This window comes from Cervus elaphus, chromosome 20 (assembly GCF_910594005.1).
Source record: "Cervus elaphus chromosome 20, mCerEla1.1, whole genome shotgun sequence".
In the NCBI taxonomy this organism is placed as follows: Eukaryota; Metazoa; Chordata; class Mammalia; order Artiodactyla; family Cervidae; genus Cervus; species Cervus elaphus.
In genome coordinates, this window is record NC_057834.1 from 44,146,649 (window position 1) to 44,158,514 (window position 11,866).

Consider the following 11,866-nt stretch of genomic DNA (forward strand, 5'->3'; position numbering starts at 1 on the left):
AGTTAAGCAGGAATTCCTCTAGAATGAGAGACTGCCTCTGGATAATCTGTTTGACCTTGAAATCACTGAGAAATTCTTTGCCACTTGGTTCTAGAGAACTAGTGACTTGCCAGCTCTGAGAGAGAGCAGGATTCCTCTGCCAGCTTTTTCTGCGGTGTAAGGCGGAGCCTGGTCACTCCATCTAATGCTGTCTGTCTCATCTCATGTATAGGAGCGGGATGCTGCACTCCAACCCCGGGGACTATGCCTGGGGTCAGACAGGGCTTGATGCCATTGTAACCCAGGTGAGGAGCTGCCTTTTGAGGGTGTCTGTTCAGTGTGTCTCACGGTTCCACAGGCTTCCTGCTTTCCTTCTGCTACTTTCTGGAATGGCAGTCACTCTGCTTTCCCTAATATTTTGAGCTTGTGGGTTTCTGTTTTGCTAAAGAGATAAATGGTTTATGGGTTTAGCTCAGCATCCATGTACTTTCTTGGTCCTAGGGACTTTCTAGAAGATAGCTTCAACTCCAAAGGAAAAAACTTCTATAACAAACAATATTTTCTGTTTTGGCCTCTTGTTCATTCCTATGAGGATTCTATTGACAAGTACTTCACAAAAAAGAAAGGTCTCCTCACATGTTGAAGCAGGAATTTCTGCTAGATGGAGCAAAGTAGGGGAAGGAAGCAGAGAAAAAGGTATTCCCATGCCATGAATAATTGCTTCCACTTGTTTATGTTTATTTTAATTTAATTGGTTTTTCATTTCCCTTGTGGATTGCTGAGACTAGAAAGCATGTCATTTATATCCAGGTCTTCTTGTAGGCAGTAATTTACCTGTTTCTTGGCTTACCTTATGCTACTTTCCATACTCTCACCTTTTTCTTTCTTTCAGCAAAACGAAGTTTTTGAACTGGTTAAGTATCATTTTCTGTTAAGGTGTAGTTTTATTTGTGACATCACAACCCTTTTGCTGCCTCCAAGCTGCTTTATGCCCAGAGGTGAGCCTTGCAATGATGGATCTGTCTGTAGGCTTATACTAATGTCACTCTGAAATTGTAAAACAATTATTCTGGCAGCAGGAAAGGGCAAACCCAAGCCTCTCAGAGCCTTGTGGAAGCCAAAGCAACTAACATTTCTAATGTCTGCACTGTTCTCAGATGGAGCAGCTCCCTCCCTAGGGATAGTTCGATGTCTGCCACTTCTTCTTTGCCTTTTTTTTTTTTGTAGCTTCTAGGACAACTGGAAAATACAGGGCCTCCCCCAGCTGACAAGGAAAAGATCACATCTCTTGCAACAGTGACAGTAACTCAGGAACAAGTTGGTAGGTTCATTTTCATATGTGTGTTTCATTTTATTATATCTGTTCAGAATCTGAGCCATGTACTGTATTAAAAATCTTCCATGAAACTGTAGCACTCCTAAAGTTCCTACCTGTGTGCCAAATAGGAAAGGTACTTATTCCTTCATTAGGGTTAGTCAACAGGTAATTCCTGATCAATTACCATGATATTTTTCTAGCTGCCATGCAGGAAATAAAGAAGTACAAAGGTATATAAAACTTGATTTCTTGAAGAACTTACTAGAGGAAGCAAAACTCACCAAATGATTAGACATTATTATAAAAAGTACTTGAGCAAATGATACTCTGGGGGAAAAGGAAGAGAAAAAAATAGGAGGCTAGGAATTTGTTTCACAAATTAGGTAGGTACTTAGGTACATTAGACATAGATATTATTTTGTTTATAAGCATGAAAAGAACTTAGTGATGAGGGACATTATTTTGGACTTGGAGTTTCTTTCCCCATGAATTCTACTTTAGAGAGTCAGAAGATTTTAAAAAGACAGGATGGGCCATCTTAGATTATTCTGTTTATGGCAAAGTATGAACCAGTGAAGAATGTCAGTATGGATATGGAGTCTGAATTAGGTATAAGGAGTGTAACCTCATTAGATCTGAAATAGAATCTAATTTGTGGAGTGATGGGAGGTATGTTTGAATCGGAGATGTAATTGGATACGTATGACTGGATAGGTCCTTGTTGTAGAGGACCCTGAAACTGGCAGAGGAGTTAGGGCTGGGTGTTTTAGGTAGTAGGTAAATTTTGTAGGTCCCTAACTGGAGGAATGAGGGAATTTGAGTGATCTTTGGGGAAGATTAGTTTGGAGGGTAGTATCTAAAATATTGGAAGAGGGAAGGAGCAGAAATATTCTTAATGGGCTATTGCAGCATTCTGATGGGGTTCAGGTGATGGTGGCAGTGCTACAAAGGAAAGGGTAGATTCAGATCATTTTTGAAGAAAGGCTTTCCTCTTTGATTACATAAGATAAGGAGGGGAAAGGGGGAAAGATGATTCTAAAGTTTTGCAACTCTGTAACTACAGAGGTTGTGCTGACATCATCAGGGATGGAAGAATTGTGAGCAGGCCCTGGTTTGGATAAGGAGGTGATGTGATGTTTTTAATTTTGAATCTGTTGATTTTGGGGATGCCAACTGAGAATCCAAGAAAAGATGAGCTGGGAATTGCTGTGGAGCTGGTAAAACTAACTGGTAGCAAAGTATAGGGTATATTTGGAAGGCTTGGAGTCAGCGTTGTTACCTAAGAGGCTATTGCAGTAAACTAGGCATGAGAAGTAAAAGCTGGAATTAGGGCAAACATCGTGGGAGTAGAGAGGAGGGAGTGAATCTTTTAAGTGGCATTTTACTCCAAATGCTGTGAATACTGTGGAGCATGTAGCATACATACCCCAGCTGCTGGAGAGATAGACTAGCTGGTGTTACTAGCCAAACTTGGGAAACTTGGAATTTGCTGCTTGGTAATCCTAGTTCAGTTTGTAGCCATTTTCTCTCAGAAGAAGGTTTCCTGTCTCTGGACTTGGAGCCTGAGTTACCCTTGGGCCTTGCAGTTCTGTAGCAGTACCTCCTGGTACAACTTTTAATAAACAACTTGTAGAAAGGGCTTTAGGTTAACCATGATGAAATAGGATGTGTAATGTCGAAAGTAGTAGAGTGAAAGTGGCTTGACACATTGAATGAGAACTGCTAAGATTGCTGAGATGAGTCCTTTGGTTGTGGTGGACAGATTGCTAGTGTTTCCTAAGTAGAAACTACCAGAAGACTTTCACACATTTGAGAAGACGTTTTTCCTGTTTTACTTAACAGATAATCTAAGCCCCAGTTCTTCTAACTCTTTATGTTGAAAAATAGGCCTCATAGAGTCTGGACCTTATTGGAACGGGCCCATTCATCAGTCCTTTTCATATCCCTGGCTCTGTCCCCATTTTGAAATAAAATTCTGCTTCTTCTCTGCCTCCACCTTAAACGCACTTTGTTTTTCTTTGTGTCCCTTTGGTTGGTAAAGACAATCGGCTGGGTTTTTTCCTTCTTTTTGCTTGTTTATTTTAAAAGGCATTTCCTCCTCTAACAGATAAGGGCTTAGAGTGTCCAGTATGCAAAGAGGATTACACAGTTGAGGAGGAAGTCCGGCAGTTACCTTGCAACCACTACTTTCACAGCAGTTGTATTGTGCCATGGTTAGAACTGGTAAGTACAGACAACTCTCATCTGTGATGGGGCCCCTGTGCCAGTCATGTCTTGGGGGGATCAGTAAGGGCATAATTAATGGTTAGTGGAGAGCCAAGCAAATCAGATTTTAGTTTCTGGCTAACTCCTAGTAGCACCATTACTATGTTTTAGGTTATTAATCTGTTCAGAACTTCTCTGACCGGGGGTTAGTAAACTATAGCCTACAGGTCTCTGTGGCCTGCCACCTATTTTTGTAAATGAAGTTTCATTGGAACACAGCTATGCTCATTTGTTTACAGATGGTCTATGGCTACTTTTGTGCTCCCTCAGCAGAATTGAGTAGTTAGAACATTGGTGGTGTGGCCTGCAGAGTCTGTAATATTTACTGTTTTTCCTTTTAACAGAGCAAGTTTGCTGACCCCTGCTCTAGACCATCTCAGGTCATTGTTTCTAGTTAGTTCTGTTTGATAGTATGTGTTAGCTATTGTTAAGTTGCTGCCTTGAATTCTTTGTCAGTTCTGTTAAAAGTTCTATTTGGGAGATGTCCTGGAGTTACAGTGGGTACTCTGTGAGAATGCATGCCCTTTTTGTTTATCTACCTGCTAACTGTCAAGGTTTCTTAAGTGTTTAGTTAGTTCTTCCAGCTTCTCGGGTCAGGCTGTTCACATGGACTTGTATCTTCCTTCTGTTTCAGCATGACGCATGTCCTGTATGTAGGAAGAGCTTAAATGGTGAGGACTCTACTCAGCAAACACACAGCTCGGGGGCTTCTGCAAGCAGCAGATTTAGCAGTGACAGCCAGCTCCATGACCGATGGACTTTCTGAGACTAAAGAGCACGTCTGAGCCAGGGCCATGGTAGACCTATCCCAGCTATTAATTGTATCAATGCAAAAAAAATAGTAGGTGGATTTAGGAATCACTTAAGAAACCCCAACCCATAATATTAATTCACTGAGTGTTTTTCTTCTCTAAATTTAAAGTTAGTGTCTGCAGATGGAATTGTATCTAGAACCAAATGCCTCTTATTCCTGAATTCAGAGTGATAATTTTGTTAAGTGTGAAACTTAATTATGTGGGTTTCCCCTGCTAGAATAGAATTGGTTAATTATGTGGGTTTCCCCTGCCAGAATAGAATTGGTTCCTTAAAGTCTGCCTAGGGTCCTGCTCTCTGTCATGTTACCTTGTGATGGTTGTTTCCACCTCTTTCTTCAACCTCCACCGTCTTCAGTGTACTTTATAGTAAATACAGTGGAACCAGAGCCCTAAAGTCCTGCTGATAAAGTGCTTCTGTTTTAATTTACAAAAGCATCTACTCTTGGCCACATTAGCCATGGAGTGAGGTAATGTTAAATTAGGAATATGAGACTAATGATTTTTTTTTCCTTAAATCTTTAGAGAGCAAATCAAAACAAAGTTACAGTGGAGAGGCTTCTAATTGTACTCTTTGGTTTTCTCATTTTTATTTTTGAAAACTACTTCGTAAGAGGCAGCTTCTGCAGAAACCAACATGACAAATGACAGGTCTTAAGAGTCTTGTGTTGGTAGGAATCTGATTCTGGTTCCTTTTTGGGAATAAGTTGGGCAGGATAAAGTCTCAGAAAGACAGATGTTTGAAATCTCTGGTTCTAATCTAAGGTTTTTTAGTGATTCTCAACTCATTGTTTATCCTGGGGACCTTAAAGTAATTTTCCTCACAGAAATAGGATTATTTTATTACTGCTTCTACAGCTAATTCATGTTTTTTTTTTTTTTATAATTCATTGGTCTTCAGGAATTGAGACTTTATGTTGTTTCATTTTAATTTTTAAAGTCCATTTATCATCTCTGAAACCTTTTTGTTTGCTTCGTTCTGGCTTTACTTGGAGTCATATTGATTTTTGTGATCATGCTGAAACAACTTAGCCTAGGAGAGATAGGCCGCCTTTTTTCAGCCTTTTTTCTCATGTACATGCACATGCTCTTTGGTGCATTTAAGTGTTTAAAGTTGAATAAATGAAGAAGCTTAAGAATGTTGTTGGAACTTCAAAGTCTTAAAAATAAATGATGGGAACATGTAACCCCAGTTGGTGCACCAAAAAGGGTGACAAGAGGGGCACCATTGGTGTGGTCTTATCAGCCCTTCATGGTTGGAATGATCAAAAGAAGAAGGTGAGTCTTTGGTGAGTCTCTTTCTTGGCTAGGAGTCTGTCACACACTGGTCTTGGGCATGAAGGGTGGGGTTAGAGATATCTGTGTAATTTAGTAGAGGATAGAGGAGTAGGGGAGGGAAGAGAGAAAGTGGGAGAATTTAATGCTGAATTAATAGCTTGCTTCTAAAAGTTGTGACCATAAGGTATGATTCAGGTTGGGCCCAGAGAGAATGAGATGTTTTCTCATATGCCTCTTATGTTATACCTCTGTAGAGAGAGTTTCTTTGGAGAATGTGAACTGTTCACTATGGTTATTGAAATGTAACCCAGAGATACACATTGGCTTTGAATGCGGACAGGTGATGAGTCAGAGGTGACAGAAGAGGTATATTGTGAACAGCCATTGCTTAGGTTGAGACAGGCTCAAACGAAGTTGAAGTATGTTATGGTTTTCAAGTAAAACAATATTGACAGTATCAGCTGTCTCAGAAAAATGATGTTAGCCTGGAAGTTTTGTTAGTATCTGGAGCTGCCAGGACAGGCAGGTATATTTTTACTTTCAACTAGAGAACTAGAATGATGCCAGTTAGATGATGATGCTGTTAAGGTGCTGCACTCAATATGCCAGCAGATTGGAAAACTCATCAGTAGCCACAGGATTGCAAAAGGTCAGTTTTCATTCCAATCCCAAAGAAAGGCAATGCCAAAGAATGTTCAAACTACCACACAAAGAGTGTTCAAACTACTGCACAATTGCACTCACCTCACACGTTAGCAAAGTAATGCTCAAAATTCTCCAAGCCATACTTCAATAGTACGTGAACCATGAACTCCAGATGTTCAAGCTGTATTTAGAAAAAGCAGAGGAACCAGAGATCAAGTTGCCAACATCTTTTGGATCACAGAAAAAGCAAGAAAGTTCCAGAAAAACATCTACTTCTGTTTTATTGACTATTCCAAAGCCTTTGACAGTGTGGCTTACAACAAACTGTGGAAGATTCTTCAAGAGATGGGAATACCAGACCACCTTACCTGCCTCCTGAGAAATCTGTGTGCAGGTCAAGAAGCAACAGTTAGAACCGGACATGGCACAAGAGACTGGTTCCAAATCAGGAACGGAGTACTTCAAGGCTATATATTGTCACCTTGCTTATTTAACTTATAGGCAGAGTACATTCATGCCAGGCTGGATGAAGCACAAGCTGGAATCAAGATTACTGGGAGAAATATCAATAGCCTCAGATACACAGATGACACCACCCTTATGGTAGAAAGTGAAGAACTAAAGAGCCTTTTGATGAAAGTGAAAGAGGAGAGTGAAAAAGGTGGCTTAAAACTCAACATTCAGAAAACTAAGATCATGACATCTGGTTCCATCCCTTCATGGCAAATAGATGGGGAAACAATGGAAACAGAGGCTTTATTTTCTTAGGCTCCAAAATCACTGCAGATGGTGACTGCAGCCATGAAATTAAAAGTCGCTTGCTCCTTGGAAGAAAAGCTGTGACCAACCTAGACAGCATATTAAAAAGCAGAGACATTACTTTGCCAACAAAAGTCCGTCTTGTCAGAGCTATGGTTTTTCAGTAGTCATGTATGGATGTGAGATTTGGACTATAAAGAAAGCTGAGCGCCAAAGAATTGATGCTTTTGAACTGTGGTGTTGGAGAAGACTCTTGAGAGTCCCTTGGACTGCAAGGAGATCCAACCAGTCAGTCCTCAAGGAAATCATTCCTGAATATTCATTGGAAGAACTGATGCTGAAGCTGAAACTCCAATACTTTGGCCACCTGATGCGAAGAACTGACTCATTGGAAAAGACCTGATGCTGGGAAAGATTGAAGGCAGGAAGAGCAGGGGACGACAGAGGATGAGATGGTTGGATGGCACCACCAACTCGATGGACGTGAGTTTGGGCAAGCCTCGGGAGTTGATGATGGACAGGGAAGCCTGGCGTGCTGCAGTGCATGGGGTTGCAAAGAGTCAGACATGACTGAGCAACTGAACTAATCTAAACTAGACAACTAGAAACACTCTTGAGTGGCTTTACAAAGGTATGCAAAGTGCTGGATAGGGATTTAACTTTTCAATATAAGAATAGCAGATAGCATCAATCTAGGTTATCTGAAATTTCCTTCACTTTTTTTTTTTATTCCTTTAGATAAAGGAGATAAATCTTTTTGCTGTTTCCAAGACCCCTCCTACTTAATGAATCTGTAGTGTTTCTTCAAAGAATAGGAAATGTGTCAGACTTCCAGGTTAATTTAGGTAAGGAGTGTTTAGGGTTCTCCAGAGAAGCTGAACCATAAGGTTGTGTGTGTACATGTGTATAGAGATTTAGTATAAAGAATTGGGCCACATGATTATGGATCCAAACACAGTTTGATATAGTGCCCAAAGCAGAAGACTTTTCAGATGTTCATTCCTTTACAGCCTGAAGGTTTACAGACTCAGGAAACTGGAACCTTACTTGGAGTCAGCCTTACTAGGAGAGATGATTCAGCTTTCCCTCATTATCAAAGCGAATAGAAGAAACTTGCAATTTCAAATCTTAGGCATTAGACTTGAGGCCTTTACATTTGTACTAAGTGACCTACCCTTTGAGTTCCATGCAGAGATAAGCAGATTGTTTTCTCATTCATAAATGTCTTTTTTTCCTTAATCTTTTTTCATTATAATTTGAAATAAGAGGAAATAAAACTTTGTTAGCACATAATTAGGAGAGACTTCCTAGAGATTGGTAGACTTGAAAGTTAAGAAGTTATGTGGGGGAAAAAAAAAAAAAGTTATGTGGGTCAGCTCCAGGCTGGCCTCCGAGTGATTACTGCTTCTTGGGTAGTTTTCAGATGAATTAGAATTGGGCAGTTGGGTGGGCAGGGCAAAGTGATGAACATTCAACAGAGAGAAGGAATAATTCTGGTACTAACAATTAATTTTCCCTCAAAATTCCTCTTATTGCCAGTTCTCTGAAAAGTTGGGAAACCTGGAGAGTCCAAATAGCTTCCTTAGTTGTGAACATTTGCTGCATAACAAATGAGCAGATACTTGTTAAATGTTTTCCTTAAGCAATACTCTGTCTGGTCCAATAGTTACTTCTCAAGTTAGAAGGAAGATTTGGTGAGAAGAATTTGTTTCCCCCTCAACAAGTCTCACTTGGATTAAATAATTATTAGAAAAATTCCTTGTTTATGTCTTTATATTGAACATGTGTGTGTGGTGTGTGTCCATAGGCACATGCATATATGCACATTTCACACTAGAGGAAGAAGGGATTTGGTGGGCACTGAAATAGATAAGTGAGCAGGGATGCAGCAGAGGGCTGGAGCCTCACAGTCTGATTCCCTCATTGTACCTGCCTTAGGCCCATGTGTCTCTGTACTTCTCTATTATGGGGCACCGTTGGCTTGGGCAGGCATCCTGTTACGTGGTATGTGGCAAAGGGTTTCACTGGAGCTACAAGTCTGGTTATCATTTTTGAAGGCTGAGAATAAATGGCTTCGAGGAAAGGGTGTTCATTACCTGTTTTTCCTGTATTATAATTAGGTGAACTCTAACACAGTTGTCTGTTGTTTTTAAAATTTCTTTCTTGATAAATTATTGATGACATTGACTTCTCACATGATCTTCGGTGTGCTTCACTTTCATTCTTCTTGGTGTCCAAGTGCTGTTTCTCAAGGAGTACAGGTATATGAGTACTTAACAAAAACTAATCAGGAAGGGATTGTAGTTTGTTTTGAACAGCAACAAAACAGCCTCTGGGGTTTAGAGAAGTGAGAGACACCACCTCAGAGTTGATTTTTTAGAGCTGATCTAAGAAGGCCACTGACGTCTGTGAAGGAAGATGGATTTAGGAGAAGGAGCAGGGCTGATGAATAGATATTTGATTGCTAGGGAAAATTACGTTGGTCTCTGTGGTAGAGAAATAGGAAGATAAAGGTGCTGTTTGTAAGAATTTACCAGTGGAGATTTGGGAGTTTGAGGGTACTAGCAGGGGAGAGTACTGTTACTGAAAATTTCCGAAATGAATCTAGCATAAGTTCTGATGTAGGGAGTTAGGGGAAATATTTGGTGGGGTAAACCAGGGGTTCTCAGCCCCTGGGCCATGGATCGGTACTAGTCCGTGGCCTGTTAGAAACTGTGCCACGCAGCAGGAGGTGAGTGTCAGGTGAGCAAGCGAAGCTTTGTCTGTATTGACAACTGGTCCCCCTCACATAGCCATCTGAGCTCCGCCTCCTGTCAGATCAATGGAGGCATAATAAATTGTACCACTCTTGAATCATACTGAAACCATTTCCCCACCCTTATCTGTGAAAAATTATCTTCCATGAAACTAGTCCCTTGTGCCAAAAAGGCTGGGGAACACTGAGGTGAACATATCACAGGTGTCCGTCCTGTTGGGGGCGGGGAATTGTAAGTTGCAGTAATGTCAGCATTCCAGCAGGCTGTGCCATGGGTTTTAAAATAGAATGTGTAGAATACAAAGTGTACAACCAGAAATCTTTTCCAGGATCAAGAGAGGATCAAAGTGTCTTATCCAGTGGACATTATTGAGATTTTGATCTCTCATATACTGCCAGATAAGTGGAATTATAGGCACTCAAGTTTCAAATTTTTTACATGTAAACTTTGTGTTTTGCCGAATTACACTTAAGGTGTCCCCAGAAGTAGAGTCCATATGTTACCTTTCCTCTTTCACCTGAAACACTTAATATCTATAAATCATGGAATGTAAGCTTATGATTCCTTTTCTAATAAGATGTATCATTTTTGAGGTCCAAAAATTATTAGATTCCCTCCCAACAAGATTGTAATTGTAGTTTTAGTATCTTTTGCTGGAAAAAACACACAGCAAAAAGCTGCTGTGCTTTCAGTAATGCTTTTAAATCAATTTGTCTTTATTAATCACACAAGAATCTACATCCAGTTGAAGAGAAGTATATACTTATTTGTAAGATATGCTAGAGATAATACTTATACAGATTTCTTATGTAACTGCATGGCCTTACAGAGGTTCAAATTCCTTCGGTTATGAATCACTCATATAGATTGAAGTTTAGATGTATGTCCAGAAAAGTACTTATTCATGCATGGAAATTTATAGGCTTATTTGAAATCAGTGGTATTAATACACTTTGAAAGTCAAGTTGTAAGTATTTCAAATTTCTGTTTAACTGTCTTGAAATAAGCAGAATAAATAAATTCTTTAGAAGCGGGACTCCTGACTTACTGTTGGCTTTGTTTATTCTGCTTAGTTCAAGTCAGAGTTAGTAGTCTAATGCTCTTGAATGTCTTGATAAACTTGGCCAGTAATCATGTGTCCTTTCTGCAGACTTTTTTTATGTAGGCTATAATTAGCACAGCACAATGGATAAAAACTTTTTCTATAGTTGGATATGGCTTCTTTGTGAGACTTCCAGTGATTGTATAATATGGAGTAGTTTCAGAAGAGTCTTTGAATAGTAAAAAAGTATAAGACATCTCCACTCATGTAAACTTAAAATTTAGTTAAAAGAACAGCACTAGTACATAAAACAGGTCAATAAAGATTAAAGTGAGTATACTATAGTGGAGAAAGCTTTGGAGACTTCAGAGTCAGAATTCCAGTGGTTCTGGGTTTAATTCCAGTGATTCTGGATTTAAAATCCAGAATCTCATTTGATTCTCAGAAGAATCCTATGGAAACAGAAGATAAAGTAGGAAATATGCCATTTTACAGATAAGTAGATACAAATAGTTAGAAATAGTATCTCAAAACTTCATTTGCCCAAGGACACATAGACACGTAGCTTGTATGTTGCGGAGTCAGAATTTGAATTCAGGCCTTTTGACTTCATGCCTAGTCTTTTTACCTCCATGAGACAACAAAATCCAAAATCCTTAGTTTGAGGTTCACTAATAAAGGTCTTAACCCATCTGTTTTCAGCCTTTCTCCCTCTGTTCCTATAAACTTTAGCTCTCCCATTTTGCAGGTCCTGGCCAAGGATCACAGGTAAGGTGTCTGTTTCCCTTTGATGGTTTGCCATTTAGCCCCAGTTGAATTGTGTTCCCACCTCTTTATTCATATAGTTCCTCCTATCAGGAATATCCTGCCCCCACCTCTCTGTTTAACTATGATAAGAGGTTATCTGTCCAAAGAGAGACAAGAGGATTTGTGAACTTAGGGAGAAAAGAAAAGGCTGCAAATACTGCTTTGATGTTTATTTAAAAAGAGAAATGATCAGAGAGGTTGACAA

The 11,866-nt window shown here is 39.7% G+C and overlaps 1 protein-coding gene across 2 annotated transcripts in view; it reads left to right on the top strand.

Annotated features, from left to right (window-relative positions):
* RNF115 (ring finger protein 115) overlaps positions 1 to 5,510 on the top strand; it is a 66,068-nt gene extending 60,558 nt beyond the window's left edge. For both annotated transcript variants that reach the window (XM_043875964.1, XM_043875965.1), the window contains 4 exons: positions 212 to 284; positions 1,207 to 1,300; positions 3,405 to 3,520; positions 4,197 to 5,510. In XM_043875964.1, the coding sequence (XP_043731899.1) occupies positions 212 to 284; positions 1,207 to 1,300; positions 3,405 to 3,520; positions 4,197 to 4,328 (415 nt within the window). In that variant the 3' untranslated portion in view covers positions 4,329 to 5,510. The remainder of the gene's footprint in view (positions 1 to 211; positions 285 to 1,206; positions 1,301 to 3,404; positions 3,521 to 4,196) is intronic.
* The last annotated feature ends 6,356 nt before the right edge of the window (positions 5,511 to 11,866 follow it).